Source organism: Sapajus apella, unplaced genomic scaffold (assembly GCF_009761245.1).
Source record: "Sapajus apella isolate SASKATOON/1434 unplaced genomic scaffold, GSC_monkey_1.0 scaffold95, whole genome shotgun sequence".
Taxonomy (NCBI): domain Eukaryota; kingdom Metazoa; phylum Chordata; class Mammalia; order Primates; family Cebidae; genus Sapajus; species Sapajus apella.
The window spans coordinates 6,450,836-6,474,137 of NW_022437035.1; the positions used below are offsets into that span (position 1 = coordinate 6,450,836).

A 23,302-nucleotide genomic window follows, 5' to 3' on the forward strand; every position below is an offset into this window, starting at 1 on the left:
CTCTCTCTCTCTCTCTCTCTCTCTCTCTCTCCTCTCTTTCTCTCTTTCTTTCTTTCTGTTCAGCTTTTATTATGAGCAGAGGGCAGGGCAAGGCAGGGGGCTCAGTCCTTGGTAGCAACTTTCCTCATGGCAGCCAGGACATTGCTCAGCTCCTCCTGCTTCCTGTTGCTGCAGATGTGTGTTCCCACCTTTTTCTTGAAGGCCCATTTGTCCTTGGAGCTACTCCATGGGATGCTGCCCATACACAGTGAAGCCACACACCTCTCGGATCATATCCCACACAAACTTGGTGTGTTTGGTCAGGCACCTGTGGTGGCATCTGGGCCTGAACTTGCTCACATTCTTGGTCACCTTGTGGCCCTTACTGAGGCCCATGGCTGTAGGGTAGAGCAGAGCCGTGCCTGCTGCTCTCCAGTGGCAGCCAAGGCCTATAAATATTTGAAATTTCTGCCACCGCTTTCCCCCATTTTCTCCATCTATGTCTTCTTTTTACTCCTCAATTCCTGTTTCTTTAAGAAATCTTGAGGTCAGGAAGGCTTACACTGGATTATTTATCACATTCATATATTTCTATTTCCACTGCACATTTGTTACTTATGATTTATTCAACACTGACCAGAGGGACTGAGGGATACAAAGAAAAAACAGAAGTGGAAAGAGCTTATAGACCATGGCAGAAAATAAGTATTCATTTGCAGGGCTGATGATTAGATGTTACATACTGACTCAGCTGTATTTGCTGTTAAAATATTGAAATATTTCTGTATTGAATGGTAAATAGCTGCTTTTCTGAGACCTCATGTGGCTCCCAACAATATCCTCCCCCTCACCTTACCAGTGTCTCTTTGGGATCCAGAACACTCCAAAATCCAGTAACTAAAGGGTTAATATCTTGTCCAAGGGTTGCTTCCAGGAGCCCAGCTCTAGGGCTAAATTGATATCCTTTCTGTTTGGCCAGTATCTATATCATATTGGGCTTTACATGTTTATTTATTTATTACTTTTTTTTGTGACGGAGTCTCACTCTGTCGGCCAGGCTAGAGTGCAGTGGCGTGATCTCGGCTCACTGCAATCTCCACCTCCCAGGTTCAAGTGATGCTCCTACCTCAGCCTCCCAAGTAGCTGGGATTACAGATACGCATCACCACACCTAGCTAATTTTTGTATTTTCAGTAGAGATGGGGTTTAACCACATTGGCCAGGCTGCTCTCGAACTCCCAACCTCAAGTGATATGCCTGCCTTGGCCTCCCAAAGTGCTAGAATTACAGGTGTGAGCCACCGTATCTGGCCTATAATCGATCTTTTAAAATATCAGTTTGATATTTTTATGTTAAAATATCAGAGATATTTTGATCAACACCCCTATAATGCTCATTAGAAAGGGATGCATGCCAAAAGAAAGATACTGATCATGTGCAATGGAAAGTATGGGAAAGGAGGCACTATATGGTGTGAGACACAAGAGATAAATTTTTTCAAAGAAAATAGCTTTTTTTTTTTTTTGAGATGGAGTTTCGCTGTTGTTACCCGGGCTGAGGTGCAATGGCATGGTCTCAGCTCACTGCAACCTCTGCCTCCTGGGTTCACGCAATTCTCCTGCCTCAGCCTCCTGAGTAGCTGGGATGACAAGCACGCGCCACCATGCCCAGCTAATTTTTTGTATTTTTAGTAGAGACGGGGTTTCACCATGTTGACCAGGATGGTCTTGATCTCTTGACCTCGTGATTCACACGCCTCGGCCTCCCAAAATGCTGGGATTACAGGCGTGAGCCACCACGAAGGCCCTGAATATTTGGGCAGATTCAGAGGGGAAGAAGGCCATCACTGGCTTATTGAAGAGTGCTCATTCATTCCTCTTCATCCATTCATTTAGCAACATTTCCTGACTGTCCCTCATTGAGGGACAGTACAATATAGTTAAAAGTTCAAGTTTTGAAGTCAGATGGTCTGAAGTATCCAAGTTCTGTTACTTAATACTTGTGTGACCTTTGGCAAGTAACGTACCTTTTGGTACCTTAGTTTCTTTGCATAGAAGATGGGAATAATAATAGAATCTACCTGTTAAAGTTTTTGAGATTAAATGAGTTAATAATCTAAAGCAGTGGTTCTCAAACTTTAGGTTGCATCAGAATCACCTGGAGGACTTGTTAAAACACAGATTGTCAAGCCTCACCTCAAAATTTCTGATGTGAGAATTTGCATTTCAGATAAATTACATGTGTTGCTCTTGACTGCTGGTCTAGGGACAATAATTTGAGAACCACTGATCTAAAATGTTAAGAAGAATACCTGGCACATAATAAACACTATATATGTGTTAACTATACATTTTTTTATATATTGGCTATTTAATCTGTGCCAGACATTGTGCCTAGGCATTGGATGAGATAAAAATGAGTATATATGATTCCACTCTCAGGGAGGTCGCAGTATAATAGAATATTTTATAATAGAATTTTATTTAAGAATCACTTCTTAAATAAAAAATTATAGTATTACATATACTAAAATAGCAGTATAAGGTACAAAGAGTAGCTAGTTTGATGAATTTATTTTACTAAATGACTACCTATGTGACTGACTCAGTCAAAATAACTTGTTTTGGAGAGATCAGAAGACAAAATTTTAGATAGATGACTTAGACTCTTAAGTAAATAGTATTTATATTGTTTTTCAGTTGTTAATCTTTTATAACTTTCCTCAGGTGTGTACGATATGTTTTAAAAGTAGTTTGGTCTGGGCACAGTAGCTTATGCCTGTAATCCCAGCACTTTGGGAGGCCAAGGGGTTGTGAATCGTGAGTTCAGAAGATCGAGACCACCCTGGCCGACAGGGTAAAACCCTGTCTCTACTAAAAGCACAGAAAAAATTAGCCAGGTGTGATGGCACATGCCTGTAATCCCAGCTACTCAGGAGGTTGAGACAGGAGAATTGCTTGAACCCAGGAGGTGGAGGTTGCAGTGGGCCTAGATCATACCACTGCACTCCAGCCTGGGTTACAGAGCAAGATTGGATCTCAAAAATAAATAAATAAATAAATAAAAAATAGTAGTTTGAGGCTGGGCACAGTGGCTCACACTTGTAATCCCAGCACTTTGGGAGGCCAAGGCAGGGGGTAATCTCTTGAACCCAGGAGTTAGAGACCAGCCTGGGCAACATGGTGACAACCTGTCTCTGCTATAAATACAAAAAAATTTAGCTGGGCACGGTGGCTTGTGCCTGTGGTGTCAGCTACTCAGGAGGCTGAGGCAGGAGAATTGCTTGAACCTGGGAGGTAGAGGTTTCAGTGAGCTGAGACTGTGTCACTGCACTCTAGCCTAGGCAGCAGAGCAAGACTTCATCTCAAATAAATAAATGAAAATAGTTTGAGTAATATCAAATTTGAGTATCTAGAGATCTTAAAAGATGTTCTCCTGTAAAAGCATGATTATCTCTAGTTGTGAAATTTTGGGTGATTTTTATACTTTTTAAATACTTTATATTATGCTTGAATTCTTTAAAATAAGCACATACCAGTATTGTAGATAACTATTGTAAAAAAGAGATTATTTTGTATACAGCTACCTAGCTTGTTTCCTTATTCCCATTCTCTATTCCTCACCATTCCAATCCATTGTCCACACTGCATACTTTCAGAAACCCAAGTCTGATCATGTCATTCTTTTGCCTAAAAATTTTCCATGGCTTTTAAAATAAAGTTCAGAGTCCTTCACATGGTCTGCAAGGCCCGTATGATCCCTGTCTGCCTGGCCAGGGCATCACTGTTGTTCCCATCTTCAGGCCACACAAGGAATCTAGAACATGCCAAGCTTCTTTTTTTTTTACCTTTGTATATATTTTTCCTTTTGCCTGGAAGCTTCTCTCCCCTGCCCCATACACCTTGCTTAGCTAACTCCAATTTATCCTTCAAGTCTCCACTTAAATATTTACTTCCCTAGGGAGGCCTTCCCTGACACCCGCCTCCCCAGCCTAGATGGTCCCTTGATTTTATGTTCTCATAGTACCCCATGCCGCTTCTTCATAGCAATGAACACCATGATAATGATGCAGCTATATTTGCTTTTTTTGTTTAACGTTGTTCTCCCCTTCTAGTCTGAATGTTCCCTGAGATTGGGGCCATGTCTAGTTTTGAATGAATGCCTAAATAAGTGAACTCAATTAATGTGTGAATTTCACTATGTAGTCTTAAAATCAATTATATGCAGTAACCAAAATGGCCACACAGTGGCAGTAAAGTTTTAGTCCTTCAAAATGAAATCATGGTTCTGAAAATTTTCTTTCCTTTTCTCTTTTCTTTTCTTTCTTCCTCTCTTTCTTTTATTTCTCCCTTTCTCTCATTCTTTCTTACATTGTTTCACTGTGTTGCCTAAGCTGGAGTGCATTGGCACAATCACGCCTCACTGTAGCTTCAACCTCCAGGCCTCAAACAATCCTCCTGCCTCAGCCTCCCAAGTAGCTAGGACCGCAAGTGTGCACCACAATGCCTAGCTAATTTTTTTTACTTTTTTGTAGAGATGGCATCTTACCATGTTTCCCAGGCTGGCTTTCAACTTCTGGGTTCAAGTGATACGCCCACCTTGGCCTCCCAAAGTGCTGGGATTATAGGCATGAACTACTGTGCCTGGCCTGAAATTTTCTGATTTGTATTCTAGTTTTTAAAAACAATTATCATTGCCTTGATTATATTTCTATGTGTGTCTATATATTACTCTTTCAAGCAGAGATAATCTGTTCATAGTAGTATGTATGTAGAGAGGACAAGGACTTTATAGACATATAAGATATTTTTACTTTAGTAGACTAGTTTCAAATGGGATGCTTTTTGATGTACTTGTAGCATATTTAATTATTTAGTAATAATGAATTATTTTATATATCTTTTGCCTCCAGAACTAAAATTTAACTTTTTGAGAGTAGGGATAGTTATCTTTTTTGTGTCTCTCTCCTCTCCAGCAGAGCCCTGGGTATGTAACAGGCACTCATTTGAATGAGTGAATAATTAGTACAGTTGGCCCTCCATGTATCAGAGCATTCTATATCCACAGATTCAACCAACTCGAAAATATTTAGAAAAAAACCAGTACAACAATAAAAAATAATGCAAATAAAAAATACAGTGTAACAACTATTTATATAGCATTTACATAGTAATAGGTATTATAAGTAATCTAGAAATGATTTAAAGTACGGTTGAACTGATTACACATTGTATACAGGTATCAAAATATCACATGTACTCCCAAAATATGTACAACTATTATATATAAATTTTAAAATGCTAGTCATTCAGAAATAGAGAGAAAAAAATTATAGGAAAGAATCAGTTTTTAAATATCTAGGAAATTCCCCTTTATAATGTAAAAAAATTGCTATCAAAATTGTTAACATATAATATACTTTTTTTTTTTTTTGAGACGGAGTCTTGCTCTGTCACCCAGGCTGGAGTGCAATGGCGCAATCTCAGCTCACTGCAACCTCCACCTCCTGGGTTCGAGAAATTCTCCTGTCTCAGCTTCCTGAGTAGCTGGGATTATAGGCACACACCACCACTCCCAGCTAATTTTTTGTATTTTAGTAGAGACAGGTTTCACCATGTTGCCCTGGCTGGTCTTGAGTTCCTGAGCTCAGGCACTCTACCCACCTCGGCCTCCCAAAGTGCTAAGATTACAGACGTGAGCCACTGCACCTGGCTTCATATAATAAACTTTTAGCATAAAATTAATTTTGACTCTCCCGAAAAAAAGTATAGTTGACCTTTGAACAACATGGATTTGAACTTCATGGGCCCAGTTACACATGGATTATTTTCAGTAAATAAAATTGGCTTTCTGTATCTGTGGCTTCCACATCTGCAAACAAAGGTAGATAGAAAATACAGGCTGGGGGCAGTGGCTCATGCCTGTAATTCTAGCACTTTGGGAGGCCGAGACGGGAGGATCATTAGAGGTCAGGAGTTCATGACCAGCCTGGCCAACGTGGAAAAACCCCGTCTCTACTGAAAATACAAAAATCAGCCAGGCGTGGTGGCGGGTGCCTGTAATCCCAGCTATTTGGGAGGCTGAGGCAGGAGAATCCCTTGAACCCGGGAGGGCTGAGGCAGGAGAATCCCTTGAACCCGGGAGGCAGAGGTTGCAGCGAGCAGAGATCATGCCACTGCACTACAACCTGGGCGACAGAGTGAGACTCTGTCTCAAAAAAAAAAAAAAAAAAAAGAATGAAAAGACAAAATACAGTATTTGCAGAAGACGCAAAACCCCAGATACGGAGGGCTGCCTTTTCATATACTCCCTGAGGGACTTGAGTACACATGGATTTTAGTATTCAGGGGGAGTCCTGGAACTAATTCCCTCTCTGATACTGAGAGATGACTCTATCCTTTTTTTCTGGCTTTCTGGATATTTTTTTCCTACCCAAATCTTTGGAACCTCTTTGAAATATAATATTTTAATTAGTCTATTAAAAAGAGTGATAATATAGGTGTAAGTATGTAATAACACTAGTTTTTTTCTTTCTCTGGAAGCTACGTATGGCAGTACTGACAGTAAGTACATGTTCGTTTAAAGACCAAGACTTGGTCTCTATTTTGTTGTCTTTTGGCAAGTGAAACATTAAAACATTATTCTCCCTCTTCCTCCCTGATTTTCTTTATCTTTCTTGGAAATTAAAAACATAAGATTTATTGAAAGTCTTAAAAAATTATGAATTGTATATTTCTTTGGTATGATACATGGGAAAATATATAGGCTGTACTATCTGCTTCATTTATTGGCTCTCAGGATTTTATTTTTTTAGTTACTTTACAGACTCCAAATTTTTTTGTTTTTGAAGTTTGGTAGACTCAAAATTCTGTATACCTTTGAGTTTAACATGTTATATGTAGTTTAGACTAGAAAATGAGAAGATACCATTGAGAGTCTTAGATCTATGATTTATTGAACAAATTTTAAACCATAATGGATTATTTAGAATTTATTTGTAGCTCAGTTATGGTAATTATAAATGTCTCATTATTAATTTCATTTTATTCAGTATTCATAGAATATTCTAAGACTCTAAGTTCACAAAATAAGCGTAGCCTATCTCTAGCTTAAAATATGTTTATACTCAACTAATAGAGCACAAATTGAACTCTATATAAAAAATGTACTCTATGAGGAGTAATCCAGTAAATTCCAGAAATTAAATGCTGTTTATTTTCCCTTATACAGCTTTATGCAAATCCCACAGGACCTGAGGTAAGAACACACACAAACATATAGGTGGGTAGTATATGTATATTATATTTTAATATGTTTATCTGAGTTGAGGCTACAGGTTATGTTACTAGACTACCATACGAGCAGAGGAACTCATAGTGGGCTCTTTCAGTATATTTTACTATAAACTTGACCAATCTCTTATTATAAGATTTTTCAAAAACTATCTAAGGGTTGTAGGGGAGAAAGGCATTGAGAAGAACTGAGCCTGTTCCCTAACCTGTTGGCATTAAGAGTCTCTTAATGTATAAATGTATAAAACCATGTTTTTTTCTTAATTTTTTTAAAATTTAATTTTATATGGACTTTTTTTTTTTCCAAGTAATATAAAACCACATTTTCTTATTAAACTGATTATGAATCCTTTCTGTTTATGGCCTTTTGGGAAAATAAATGAGATATAACCTAATTTTAATTTTCTTTTTTGCCAATTCTCGCCTTTTCATGCTTTTATAGATTTTCAGAGCGTTACCTCTTCTCTCTTTAGATTTATTCCCGCTGTTTAGAGAATCCGACTCATCTTCAAGGCCTACTATGTTCAAATCTTATATGTAAGCCTCTTTGGCTATTTGGTCTAAACTAACTCCTTTCTTTAAATTCCATTTCCAGCAGAACCCCCACAATTTAAAACACTCAATTGATTCATATTGATAACTTAATCTCCCCAACCAGATTGTAATTCTTTTTTTTTTTAAGACAGCATCTCAGTCTGTCACACAGGCTGGAGTGCAGTGGTGCAATCTTGGCTCACTGTGACCTCTGCCTGGCAGGTTCTAGCAATTCTCCTGCCTCAGCTTCCTGAGTAGCTGGGATTACCAGTGTGCACCACCATGCCCAGCTAATTTTTATATTTTCCATATTTTTAATTTTTATATTTTTAGTAGAGACAGGATTTCACCTTGTTGGCCAGGCTGGTCTCGAACTCCTGACCTCAAGTGATCTGCCCACTTTGGCCTCCCAAAGTGCTGGGATTACAGGCATGAGCTATCATGCCCAGCCCAGATTGTGAACTCTTGAGGACAAGAGTCTTGTCTTGTTTTCTATCTCCCAGAGTGAATATCATAATCTTGGACACATAATAGTTACTTGGGCCACTTCGAATGTGGCTGTGGCACAGAAATGGAGGGAGGAAACTTCCATTCTCTTCTCACTTTATTCTGTTTGTCTTTCTCCTAGCTTTCTTTTTCTTTGCTTTCAATTTTCCTTCTCTAAGCCTACATATTTAACCTAACTGGTGGCATTCTAGATTAAATTATGTGTTTTGGCTCTTAATATTCTTTCTTTGCAAGATGACATGTAACTTTCTTTACTTTTTCTTTGCTTTCAATTTTCCTTCTCTAAGCCTACACATTTAGCCTAACTGGTGGTATTCTAGACTAAATTATGCATTTTTAGCTCTTAATATTCTTTCTTTGCAAGAATATTAAGCTATTTAAGTGAGGGGTAAGAAAACTGTTGCATACAGTACGTAGCAATTCCTCAATTGCCAAACTAGTTCTATCTTTTATTATCTTTGTCTCTTGTTTCGTTTCAAAATGCTTCCCAGCACACCCTAAGTCTGAAGGGAAGTTTCCCAAAATAAAACCTTCTAATAGTTATTAAACTTGTCATTTTCTTAGTGCAGTATTTATCATGTTTTCTTATGCATGAAAACTTCCTAGTTTGAAACCAGGGTTTTTTGGGGTAGTGAAATGCTAAGCAAATTGAGCTTAATTACAAGAAAATATTACAGAGTGGGAAGAAATGTAGGCATATATAATAATGAAGTTAGGAAACAAAAGCTTGTTATGTGGTAAGTTTTGAGCTATCATTTATGACCTAGGAAAAAATATCGTGAATGTTTACAGAGCGTTCCTCTTACAGGTAGGTAGTGATCCCTAACCTCTATGTGTTCACGTATACTTTTTATTACTAAAAATTTCAGTAGTATGTCCAGTGATACTAAAACACTCAAAAGAACCCAAACAAATCGGTAATAATTACAATGTGACTACTACTGTGGTATAGCCATGTTCATAGGGCCTAAAAAGCATCCACAAGTTACATTATTTTATGGTTGCTATTTAGCATCAAGTCGCTGATACAACTATTTACCTCCCTGATCTCATTCTCTTAATGTACTCACAAAACAACTTTCTAACATAAACATAGTCTTTGGCATTTATCTTATTTTATGCCATGTTTCTTGAGTTGTATGCCTAGAAGTATAACCTTTCTTAAACAAAATTGCAGAAACAATAACAATGTTTATATATGCCTGAAGCAAAAATATACTAGACACGTGGATTAAAATTGTTGTACCATGAAGAGTATGTCATGGTACAACAACTGAGAACCTCTGGCTTAAATCAAACAAGTGTGTTTCCTTGGTTCAGAAGGCCAACAGAGTTTTCAGTATTGCACAAGGCTGGGGTGCTTCCGGGCTTGAAGTTTTGTTCTGGTTGTTCCATCTCATGAAAGAGATGGCCAACAAAGTAACTAAGTAGCTAAGTAAACTAAGTACTAAAGTAGTGAAGAGTGATAGTGTAGCTTTTCTATAGGCACACACTATCAAATGAGTAAGCAAGTATTAGTAAAACATGTAAACCAAAACGTAAATAAGAAAGATTTACATAGCTTAATGAATGTAAGACCATATATAATTATTATATCTGAATATTGTGAAGGCATAAATCTTATGGTTTCATTATCTATACCATTGTGCCTATTTACCATTGGAGGTGGTCAACACTCTTTATTTTTTTTAAGAGACAGGCTCTCCCTTCTTCGCCCAGGCTGGAGTGCAGTGGTGCGATCTTGGCTCATGGCAGCCTTGACTTTCTAGGCCCAAGCGATCCTCCTACTTCAGCCTCCCAAGAAACTGGAACTGCAGTTGTTCACCATGATGCCCAGTTACTTTAAAAAAACTTTTGTAAACATGGAGTTATGTTGCCCAGGCTGGTCTCAAAGGATCCTGCTGCCTCAGCCTCCCAAAATGCTGGGATTACAGGTGTGAGCCACTGCACTTGGCCAACACTCACTTTTAATAGACTGCTTCAGGAACTTAACTATAAGAGGTTCCTGTTTCTAGCCACAATATACTTTTAGATACTTTATTTTAGAAAAAATTCTTATAGGATGAAATCCTAAGTAAGCATGAATTCTACCCTGGCCAAATATTTATTCATTCAGCAAATATTAATTGGGTTCCTTTTATATGCCTAGCACTGTTCAAGGTATAAAAATACAGGAGTGAATGGGATAGGCAAGATCCCTGCTCTCTAGAAGCCTACATTCTTATGAGGTAGAATAAACAATAAATAAGTAAATAAAAATTAGTACAAATAATTTCACATAGACATAGTGCTATGGGGCCGGGCGCGGTGGCTCAAGCCTGTAATCCCAGCACTTTGGGAGGCCGAGGCGGGTGGATCACGAGGTCAAGAGATCGAGACCATCCTGGTCAACACGGTGAAACCCCGTCTCTACTAAAACTACAAAAAATTAGCTGGGCATGGTGGCACGTGCCTGTAATCCCAGCGACTCAGGAGGCTGAGGCAGGAGAATTGCCTGAACCCAGGAGGCGGAGGTTGCGGTGAGCCGAGATCGCGCCATTGCACTCCAGCCTGGGTAACAAGAGCGAAACTCCACCCCAAAAAAAAAAAAAAAAAAAAAGACATAGTGCTATGAAGGAATTTTTTTAACAGGTGGTGTGCTAGAGAGTGCTGAAGTGGAGAATGAAGAAGGAGGGTTTGAATGGCTGTGTTAGATTAGGCAGTTCCTAGGAGGCGTCGCTGAGAGGCTACTGTTTGAGCTAAGATGAATAACCAGGAGGAGTCAGCCCATGCAAGTCTGTGAGAGGCAATGGCTGTGAGGGGCAATGGCATGTGACAGGCCAAATAACACCATAGTTAACATCACAGACACTGGAATCAAATTGCGGTTCTACCACTTACTACCTTCATCAATGAGAATGATAATGTCTGCTTCCGAGTGTTGGCTACACAAGAATGAACTGATGTAAAATATTTAGGGCAATGCCTGAATATTATTCTTATCATTAACTGGAGACAGCATGTTCCAGAGTATAGCTGTGAAAGGCCCTAAGGCAGGAAGGAATATTGGGTGTTTGAGCATAGAAAAGGTGCCATGAGCCTGGAGCTTAGCTGAGTGCAAGGGAAAGTGGCCAGAAATAAGGTCAGAGAGGCAGGCAGGGGACAGATGAGTAGGGCCTTGCAGATCAGGATAACTTTTGGATTTTATTTTAAGGGTGGTAAGAAGCTAATGGGGGATTTTAAGCAAAGGAAATACATGGTCTGATTTGTATTTTCAAAAACTCCTTTTGGCTACAGAACAGAGAACAAGTAGAACAGAGAACAAGTATCAGCTGGACTTGCGATTTGCTTTAGAGATAGACCTGAAAATTCTTGCCAATGGGTTGGAATATGGAAGGAAAAGGAAAGGCTGCATATGTTTCTGTTGCTTTGGCCTATGTGAGTAGATTTAGTATGATTCATAGAAACCACTGATGAGCAGTTTAATGGTTCATCTTTATTAGGCAACACATTAGTCTGAAAAGTGTTATATGAGGTGTTAAGAATAGTGCCTGCTGGGCTGGGCGCGGTGGCTCATGTCTGTGATCCCAGCACTTGGGAGGCCGAGGCGGGCAGATCATGAGGTCAGGAGATCGAGACCATCCTGGCTAACACGGTGAAACCCTGTCTCTACTAAAAACACAAAAAATTAGCCAGGCGTGGTGGCACGTGCCTGTAATCTCAACTACTTGGGAGGTTGAGGCAGGAGAATCGCTTGAACCAGGGAGGCGGAGGTTGCAGTGAGCCAAGATTGCTCCATTGACCCAGCCTGGGTGACAGAGCAAGACTCCGTCTCAAAAAAACAAAAAACAAAAAAAGGAATAGTGCCTGCTGTAAATATACCTTCCTAGATAAGCCAGAGTTAGACTAAAGTTAATTAAGGATTAGCATCTTCTATAAAACAGTTATTAATATAATTCTTTTATTAGTTGCTTCAGGGATCAGATAATAAAGCATAAATAAAATTATCAATTACTAAAACGACCTCCTCTTGATACAGTTTTAAAAAAGCAAAGATCACTCAGAGCATTAAAAAGCTAGAGTTGATTGAGAAACATGGGCAGGCAGGAAGAATGGGCATTGTTTGCTTGGCAGAGCAATTACACCCAGCATTGGCTAAGAAAGGACTGTTCATCTAGCCTATCTGGAGTAAACCTGTTGCTATAGACACCTCTAATCTCATCTGTCTGTCCTACTGTATTTACAAAACAGTTTTCTGAACTTGATTTGATTTCTCAAGTAGACTGTCTTATTAGGAAAATGCTTTTATCTTTTAAAATTAACTCCATTACACATCAATCTCCTTAGAGTTTAATCACCATAAGCCAGTTTTCCCAGGAGCTGATCACCTGTAATTAAGTTTCATGTTAAGGTTTAAGATCAGCAAAACTGGGAGACTTAAAGTAACAGAAACACTGAGACTTTTTCTGATCAGTCTAACATCCTCATTCTCCCATTGTCAAGGATCAAATACTGAACCGGATGAATAAAGGACTTTTTTTGGGGCACGGAGGGACAGTCTCTCTGGTAGCCTGGGCTGAAGTGCAGTGATATAATCTCGGCTCACTGCAACCTCCACTTCCTGGGCTCAACTGATTCTCATGCCTCAGCCTCCTGAGTAGCTGGGATTATAGGCGTGCACCACCACAGCCGGCTAATTTTTGTATTTTTAGTAGAGACAGGGTTTTGCCATGTTGGTTGGCCAGGCTGGTCTTGAACTCCTGATCTCGGGTGATCTGCCTACCTTGGTCTCCCAAAGTGCTGGGATTACAGGCGTGAGCCATTGTGCTTGGTCAGCCATTCATTTTATTTTAAATAGAATATATCTCTTATGAGGAAATGTGTCCCTCTTTATTTCTAGTTTTCTTAACAATGAAGAGAGCACAGAGCAGTAGTATCTAGTTTTTAGTGCAGGACTGAAAAAACAAGACTAAGACTTTATGTCAGAGATCAGCGCTCCTTTTCTAATTTTTTCTAATTTTCCTGTTGCCACTGTAGTCTTCCCTGAATTACTGCAGTAGCCTCTTTATTGCTCTCATGGTTTTTATTTCTTGTGCTCTGCACTTTTGAAGGAGCCAGGGTGATGTTTAAAAAATGCACATCACTCACCTGCTTAAAACCCTTCTGTAGACTTCTGGCTTACTTAGAATGAAATCCAAACCCCTTACCATGGCCAACAAGGTCCCATAGTCTTTTATAACCTTGTTTCCTGCATTCTCTCCCTTGCTCACTGGTTTCCAGCCACTGCGCCTCCTCTCTGATCCTAGAAGAGGCATCCCTTTTCACTTGAGAGGCTTTGTTTTGCTGTTCCCTCTGCCTGAAGCACCCACCCCTAAGATCTGCACATAACTGACCCCTGAGGCTCAACTCAAACCTCACCTCTTCAGCAAGTTCTTCCTTGGCCTTTGCAAACCAAAGCAGCAATTTTCTCCTTCATATACCTCTCAATCACAGCATCTGCTTCTTGTTCACAGCACTTACACTATCGGAATTAGCTTATTTCATTTGTTTATTTATTTATTAACTGTTTCCCATACTGGATTGTCTGTATATTCCAGAAAAACAGGGACCTTTTCTGTCTCATTCACCACTGTGACTCCAGTGCCTGGCACAAAGTAGACATTCAGTATAATATTTGTTACATGAATGAATGATTTCTCAAGTGGTTCTACTGTTCATTTACCTAATTGGGTTAGATACTTTACTCTGTGATTTCATTTTTCCAGCTTTAAAATGGTAATAATAGTATCTTTCATCTAATTTATTTTTAGCATGGAGGAGAAAAACTAGGTTGTCTTTATATTTGGAAATGTTACTCTTGAATAATGTGATGCTGTGAAACAGATATATAGGAAGTTTAGTTGGTACACAGTGAAAATGTTCCTTATTATCAGGTAAGATTCTGGATTTCTTTTCTCAATTGTTTCTAAATTTTTTCTTTATTTCCTTTGGTTTTTGTAGAAAGTGACTGAGATGTACCAGTTCAAATTCAAATACATGAAAGAAGGAGCCACTATGGATTTTGACAGGTAGAATCTAACTGATTAATGAACATGAGAAATATATAGGATTGAGGTAAACGTAAGCTTCTTGAGGACAGAGAAAGGCCTTACACTTATTTTCAAATTCCCCCACGAACCGTACAGAAAACCACTATTATAAAAATGGGCTGCAACAATTGTTTACATTCCTGAAATCTATGGATTAAGCTGGTGGGAATAGAGAAAATGGCAGGCAGCACAATGGTAGAAATTATATTAATAAGCTGCCTATATTCTGTTGATTGAAGTACTCCATAAGGCTCTCTCTACCCATTAATCCAAAGTTTCTCAACTGCTATGCCAAGATACTGATCCTCTCCATGCTCAATATAGACAGACTGTACCTGGAGTAGATAATACCTCTGGACTACTTGCCTATATGCACAACCTAGTATGTTATATAAATATTATTTTCTATCTGTCCTTGTATGAAAAGATTAGAAAGCACTGCAGTTTCCTATTACATTGAAAATTCTAAGTTTTAGGTATACTAATGGGTTAAATAGGAAACACAAGGACATTTGCTTCAGAAGGTCCCCAGTGCAGATGGAGATGTTTCATTGAAGAGCAACATTTATTTTTCTCCCAGTAGCTTTTGGATTCAGACCTGCCAGGAGGGATGGAGAGCTAAGTATTGCTGATGAGATGGCATATTAATGGAAGGTACAGATGATGGTGAAAAGCTCTGGATAATAGAGGAATCCAAGTAAAGGGGATGGATGCCCCTGAAAGGAATGATGAGAGACATGACCTAATTTTCAATTTTCCCTACTATTAGCTCTGGCTCATCATTTATCATGAGCTTGAGGACTTTTCTACAAGATTCACTCCCTTAATTATCCTTCCATTTGTAAAACCTACAGACAGCACTAGGGTGTGAAGAGAAAATCAGTTCCAAAAATGAGAATTAAAATATTACCTTTTATTAGCTAACATTGTATAATACTTTACAGCTTAGACAGCAGCACTTTTCATACATACTTTTTCACATAAAAAGTTACCTTTTATTCTCCAAAACTCAAATATATACTGATGGCCAGAATAAACTCTTTTGTTCTGAAGGCACATATGCCAGGAGGTAAGCAGTGAAATAAAAATGGCCAGATCTTTCACATAATAAGGAGGAGAGAAAGTAATACATATTATTGATTTCCTAGAGAAGAAAGATAGGCATTTGTTTAAATGGGAGTTCTGAATATGATTTTACTGATGTATCCTGTAGGATCCCATGAGCTACATGCCTATAGCCCTTCACTCTGGTTATCTACATTTGAATTGGTTAAATCTTGATTGGTAAAATTTTAAGTCGTTCAAAATTGGAACAGGAGCTAATGTATTCACTTAATAAATGTTTGCTTCATGAATTCACACTGCCTCCAAAGATCAGTTAGGGAAAAATCCAACGGTTTAATTACTTAGGTTTATTTTTCAGATTAAGAGCTAAGTTTGTCAATGGCGCTGTATAAATATATTGTAGTCATGGTCCTTCCTGGAAACTACTCAAATGTGAGACTAACTGGGGAAGAAAACTTAGGAGATAAATAAACAAAGTTTAGAATTGGAAGGCAATTTAGTCCAAATTGTTCATTTATTCATTAATTCAACAAATATTGATTGAATAGCTTGGCACCAAACTCTGTACTGTGGAGATGAAAGATATAAGCCACTCACAGTCTAGAAGACAACCAGTTATCCTGAGGATAAGATGAGGGTATTGTCAGAGAAGACTTCCTCGAAGAGGTGGCATATGAGCTAGGTATTAAAGGATTGATTTAGGACAATCAGGAAGAGAAGTGGAAAAGCACAGTACCAGCAAAGTGAACAGCATATGCAAATATCGTGAGTGAGAGGAAACTGGGTAGTAGCTGCAAATGAGGATGGAGGTGACGATATGACGGGTTGTGAAAGGAATTGTATACCACACTGAGTTTGATTGAAAGGTGATGGATATAATAGAAGAATTTTAAGTAAGAAGTACATGAGCAGATTTTCCTATTAGTAATGTTACTTCAGCAGTGATATGGAGAATATTTTGCAGTGTGGACAAGAAGGAAAACAGGAAAAATAGCTACTGTAGTAATCAACGCAAGATTGAGGAAGGGATACTTTTGAGAGATAATCAGATGGTAGAAAGGCCCAGAGCTGGTGATGGATTTTATGATTGAGAGTTGTAGAAATGTCTTTACACTTATCTCACAAATGAGCTAACTGACCTAGAGTGTGTCTAAATGACTTGACCAAGGTCATTCAGCTAGTTAGCAGCAGAGCTGATATTAGATGCCAGGTCACCTAATTCCAAATTCATTGTTCTTACTATTGTGGTATATGATTTTTTGCTAATCAATTTTTTTAAAAGATCATATTTTAAATGTTTTTAGGGAATTTGCTACGTAAGGAATTCTTTGTATATACATTGCAAAAAGTACCATCCCTCCCCTAATTTACATTCTAAAAAAGTCTCAAAATGTGTTAATGTTTAATTTATATTTAATCACAGTCAAAATTTTGTTCCTTTTGGCATAGATTGTCAATATTGTATATGATTGAAAAGTATGCTTTTTTCCTACGTAGTTGTAGCAGCAGTACAAGTTTTGAAAGTGGAACAAACAATGAAGATATTAAGAAAGCCAGTGTTCTACTGATTCGTAAATTGTATATACTGATGCAGGACCTTGAACCACTTCCTAATAATGCTGTACTTACTATGAAACTGCACTACTATAATGCAGGTAGGTAGAAAACTTTAGGCTAATTCCTTCTTATTGCTGAAGTAATTGCTGAACTAATATTTTATATAAGTAGAAGGATTTTGCAAGCATCTGAAAGAGATGTCTGTTGCTACACATGAAAGATTAATCTAACTTGTTCTGTTGAAACTCAGTTTTCATGGCTTTTTGCTCTTTTCATTTTGCAGTGACCCCACATGATTACCAACCCCCCGGTTTTAAAGAAGGGACGGATTCACAGTTCCTGCTGTTTGACAGGGAGCCTATCAACCTGCAAGTGGGATTCGTCTCCACTGGCTTTCATAGCATGAAAGTAAAAGTCATAACAGAGGCTACCAAAGTGACAGATTTGGAGAACAATCTGTTTCCGGAGAACAGCACTGCTGAGATCGCCCATCAGGGTCTAGACTGTGATGAGGAAGAAGAATGCAATGACCATGTAAGGCAAAGCTTTAGTGATTTTTTATTGTGTCAAACACAATTGATATCTTTCAGTTTCTACCCAGGGCATGTCTACACATGGAGTATGTCAGCTATAAAAACTGAAACAAGTCTGGGCACAATGGCTCACACCTGTAATCCCAGCACTTTGGGAGGCTGAGGCAGGTGGATCATGAGGTCAGGAGATCAAGACCGTCGTGGCCAACATGGTGAAGCCCCCTCTCTACTAAAATACAAAAAAAAAAAAAAAATTAACTGGGCATGGTGGGACGCACTTGCAGTCCTAGCTACTTGGGAGGCTGAGGCAGGGGAATCACTCGAACGGCAGAGGTTGCAGTGAGCCGAGATCACGCCACTGCACTACAGCCTGGCAACAGAGCAAGACTTCATCCCCTCCCCCCACAAAAAAGAAAAGAAACAAGACTAGCCTCTAATGTCAAATAGTTTTTAATCTAAAACAGTTTAATCTTCTAAAAGGAAATATACTTTATTAGAAGAAATTGTAACTAGAAGAAAAAAGATTTTCTATTTATTTTATTAAAGATATCATAAATTTAGAAAATTTGAGGTTTTCTTTTCTACACTTATAAATGACATTTTTAGGATTGAAAAATATTCTTGGTATTTATTCATGCTCATTGGAAGTATAAATCAGTTCTTAATATTGGGATAATTGGATGGGAGAAGTTGGGGAAGATAAATTTTATGGATAAACCCAAGTCAGAGTGAAAACAAATAATAATCAACTTCTGGTTATGTAAAGGGAGACGAGCTTTGGGGCTAAATCACTGCGGATAGTCAGTGGGATTGGAGCCAGTGGAGCCAAACTGCCAGGTCTCTGAGCTCTTTATCTTCCCTTTTGTACCAATAAAGACTTGGAGTTAGATTCTTTCTAGGGTCCCATTAGGCCCTATGTAACTCCATGCCCTTAACTGGCTGTTGTCTAGATAATAATGTCAACTGTATGCCAACATTGTGTTAAAAGAGTTCTGAGTCAGATGGAAAAAATTTCAGTAGGAAGGGATGCTATAAGATCTTTTCAGGAGGTATTTTAAGATTAGAATGATAACTTGTTTGCTTAAGATAATTCGAGTCTTACTCAAAGATAGATGACTGTACTAGGTAACTTCTGAAAGTTCCTTCTAGTTCTTTAATTCTGTATTATGTTTAATACATTGAAAAGAGGTTCTAGTTGTTCTAGTTTTAATTCAATTAATATAAATAATGTAACCAAACAAGCAACAGGTTGTTTTTCATTTTTAGTGCTTTCTCGATGTTAGACATAAAAATGTCTTTGGATTTTGGTGCAATTTTCCTCTTCCAATTTTCCTCAAGGAAGATATAGCTAACATAGAAAGGGTGAAAAATGAAGGCTACGAAAAGAATGTTTCAGCAATTTTTTGTTGTTGTTTTTGAGACAGGGTCTCGTTCTGTTGCCCAGGCTGAAGTACAGTGGCACAACCATGGCTCACTGGTGCCTCAACTTATCAAGTAGTCCTCCTACCTCACCCCCTTGAGTAGCTGGGACTATAGGTACATGCCACCACATCCAGCTAATTTTTTATTTTTAAATTTTTTGTAGAGACAAGGGTCTCACTCACTATGTTGCCAGGGCTGGTTTCAAACTCCTGGGCTCAAGCAATCCTTCCACTTTGGCCTCCCAAAGTACTGGGATTATAGGTATGAGCCACCACGCTGGGCCTCAGCTACATTTTTATTTGTGTTTTATTTTTTTGAGACAAAGTCTTGCTCTGTTGTCCAGGCTAACGTGCTGGAGTGTAGTAGTCAATCATAGCTCATTGTAGCCTTGACCTTCTAAGCCCAAGTGATCCTTTCACCTCAGCCTCCAGAGTAGCTGTGACCATAGTTGTATGCCACCACACTGAGCTAATTTTTAATTTTTTTGTAGAGATAGGGTCTCCCTCTGTTGCCCAGGCTGATCTTGAACTCCTGGGCTTGAGTGATCCTCCTGCCTTGGCCTCTCGAAGTGCTAGGATTACTCCAAACCTGGTTAGATTTTTATCTTTTATACTTGATCTTAGCCAAAAGGCCGAGAAGCGATAGATTTTTATCTTTTAATTAAGAATTTCTTTCTTTTTTTACCAAATGAAAGCAGGACAGCCAAAGAATGCATAGTTCAACTGATAGATTAAATAAGAAACGTGATAATCGTTTCCAAGCATACTTTTAGTTGAAATTATATGTACAAGATCTGGACTTTGTGGTAAACTCAGTTGATTGAAGTTCCTCTCAGCCAGCCAAACATATGAGAGAATTTTGTAAGTCTAGTGAAGTGGTCACTGTCACTTTACCACTAAGGATTCCTTTTTTTTCTTCATGGAATACATGGAACACACACACACACACACACACACACACACACACACACACATTCATACATGTGTATACATATGTAGAACCTTTATTTCTTTAAAAATATCATTTTGAGATATACTATGCATATAGTAGGGTACATAAAAATAATATGTACAGCTTAAAGAATAATGAGAACCTCTATATATCCTCCATTTAGGCCAAGATGTAGAACGTTGCTACTACCTTAGAAACCACCATGTACCCCTTCCTCATTGCACACCCCCAAGGTGACCACTCTCCTGATCTTCATGATAACCTTTTCCTTGCTCTTCTTGATAGTTTTGCCATGGATGAGTACATCTACTCATTTAAAATTTTTATATCAAAATAATCATATTTTGGGTATTCTTCTATGATTTTCTTCTTTTGCTTGAACCTCAAAATTGAGATTTAACCATTGTGTGTGGTTGTTCTTTTATTTTCACTGCTGTAGAGTAGTGAAAAGTGTCTGCCTACCCTTGATAGACATTCTTTTTCATTGTTATAAACATTCATGTGCATACCTCCCATACACCTGTCAAAGAGGTCTCTTGGGAATGTATGAAATAGTTCTAGGCTTGTATATTTTCAACTTTATTAGGTAACGCAAAACTGTTTTCCTCTTACCAACTTACCCACTACCAACACTGGAAGAGCGAGCCCTACATTCTTGCCAACACTTATTGTCAGAGTTTATGTTTTCTGCCAATCTGCTAGAAATGAAATGGTAATGCCTCATGATGTTAATTTGAATTTCCCTGATTATTTATATGTTTGTGCATCTTTTCTTTGGCCATCCTATTTTTCTCATATTAAATAGCTGTTCATGTCTTTTGTGCATTTGTCTATTGGGTTATTTTTCTTTTCCTCAGTGGTTTAAAAAATATGTGCTTAGTAATAATTCTTTTTCACTCATTTATATTGCAATTTTTTTTTCATGTTTGTGGCTCATCTTTTTACTTTCTTTAAGAGGTCTTTTGATAAACATAAGTTTTAAATTTTAATATAGTCTAATCTTTTCCTTTAATATGTGCATTTGGAGATCCTTAAGGAATTCTCTATCAGAAGTCATTAATAATCTCATATTTTATTCTAGAAGCTTTAAAATTTTTCTTTTTACATTTAGGTTTTTAATCCACTTAAAGTTTATTTTTGTTTATGGAATGAAATAGAACCAGACCTCCTTAACATTTTAAAATTCAAGTATAATAAACATACAGTAATTTTATACTGTAATTTTATGTATACTATGTAATTTTATGTATAATAATTATACAGCTCAATAAATATTCGCAAGCTGAATACTAGAGCTGAGATGAGGGTGATGCAAGCAAGGTGCCTAGGGAGCAGATTTAAAGGAAGATCTCAGGTGCTAAGAGTAAAGGCCTTCTTAAATTTTGCCCCCTGGACATCTTGCTTGCTTTGTCTTTGTCGCAGCCCTACTGAATAAACATGTGAAAGAAGCGCTCACATCAAGAAACAGAATTTTACTGGACCCCGAGAAACCCCCAGTTTTACTTTACAGTCACTCTTCTACTCAACAAGGCTATTGCTATCCTGACTTCTATTTGCATAGATTAGTTTCTCTTATTTATTGTATAGACATTGAATCATAGAGTATTTTTACATGTTGTTGTAGACCATGCTGACAATTTATTCATTCTATTGTTGGTGTACATTTGGATAATTTCTAATTTTTGTCTATGATGGATAAAATACTTTGAATATTCTGGAACATGTTTTTTAGTGAAATAACTATACATTTCGGTGGGAATAGAACTACTAGGAGTAGAATTGCCAGGTCAAAGAGTATGTGTATATTTAGTTTTAATAGGTAGAGCAAAATAGTTTCCAAAGCAGTTGTGCCAGTTTACACTCCCATCAGCAATGTATGAGTTGTGGTTGCTTTACTTTCTCACTAATCCTTGGCATTTTCCATTTTTAAAATTTTAGCCGTTTTGGTAGGTGTGCAGTGGTATGTCATTGTGGTTTTAATTTGCATTTCCCTGATGACTAATGAAGAGGAGCACCTTTTTATACGTTTATTGGCCAAGCTGAATATCTTCTTTTGTGAAATATCTGTTCAAATTGTTTGCCCCTCCCTTGCCTTTTTTTTCCCTCTTGGATTGTCTTATTCTTACTGATTTGCAGGAGCTCTGCAAATATATTCTGGATATAAGTACTTTGTTGGATACATGTATTGTGAATATCTTCTTCAACTTTATGAGTTGCCTTCTTAATGAAGTATTTTGTGAACAGTTCTTAATTTTAATATATTCTAATTTATCAATCTTTTTGGCTGTATTCAGAAGTCTTTGGTACTGCTCGAGACATTTTTATCTACTTCAAAATTTATAGAGATGTACTTTATGTTTTTCTCTAAAAAAGGGAAATAATTACAGAAACAGAAGACAGATTTTTTAAATTATAAAAACCTCCATGAATAACTTCATACCAAAAAATATGAATACCTGGCCTTTCTCTCCTCTACCATCAGGTATTCATATATTTTGGTATGATATTATTAGTGGAAGTCTCATAATTTTTAAAACATCTTCTATTTCTGTAGTTATTTACCTTTTTTCATATCTGGTGCTGTTCATTTGTATGTCATATATTTTTCTTATGTTTGCCAAAAATTAACATTTTTTATTAGTCTTTTCAAAAAGTCATCTTTTGGTTGTGCTGATCTATTGCTTTTTTTTTTGGTTTTCCATTTCATTTACAAGTAATCCTCCCACCTCAGCCTCCCAAGTAGCTGTGACTATAAATGGGTGCCATCACACCTGGCTAATTTTCGTACTTTTTGTAGAGGCAGGATTTCACCATGTTGCCCAGGCTGGTCTCGAACTCCTGAGCTCAAGCCATTTGCTGGCCTTGGCCTCCTAAAGTGCTGGGATTATAGGTGTGAACCACCATGCCCGGCTCATCTTTGTCTTTTTCTATTTCTCTGGTTTGGTTTGTCTTTCTGACTCCAAATTGAACTTTCCATAAATGTATAGACATGCATATACTACAGGTACCTTAGATTCAACATCTTCAAATGGAATTTTAACTTCTGGCCAAACATGTACTTCCTCATCCTAGGTTCCTCATCTTGTATTGCACCATCACTTTTCTAACCAATCTGACCAGGAACGGGTTCAACTCCTATTTCTCCTCACTTCCTACATTCTTTTGGTACACAATTTCCATGTGCTTTGCCTCTGAAGTATTTATCAAACCTGGAACTGTTACCACTGTGCTGATTCAGGCTGTCATCATTGCTTTCTTGGTGAATGATAGCTGAGTCTTCTAACTGGGTCTCCTTGATGTCATCATTGTTTCTCCAGTCTGTCTTCCAGAGTGTCAGAGAATGAGGCACTCAAATATTTCAAATATTTTAAGTTGATTTATTTAGTGTAATTGC

The 23,302-nt window shown here is 37.9% G+C and overlaps 1 protein-coding gene across 2 annotated transcripts in view; it reads left to right on the forward strand.

Annotated features, from left to right (window-relative positions):
- HORMAD2 (HORMA domain containing 2) overlaps nucleotides 1-23,302 on the forward strand; it is a 96,081-nt gene that overhangs the window by 29,435 nt on the left and 43,344 nt on the right. Inside the window, exons 6-10 of one of the 2 annotated variants that reach the window (XM_032256852.1) lie at nucleotides 6,522-6,542; nucleotides 7,210-7,236; nucleotides 14,292-14,359; nucleotides 16,943-17,100; nucleotides 17,286-17,536. In XM_032256852.1, the coding sequence (XP_032112743.1) occupies nucleotides 6,522-6,542; nucleotides 7,210-7,236; nucleotides 14,292-14,359; nucleotides 16,943-17,100; nucleotides 17,286-17,536 (525 nt within the window). Of the gene's footprint in view, nucleotides 1-6,521; nucleotides 6,543-7,209; nucleotides 7,237-14,291; nucleotides 14,360-16,942; nucleotides 17,101-17,285; nucleotides 17,706-23,302 lie in introns of those variants that run through there. The other variant, XM_032256851.1, reaches the window with a different exon arrangement.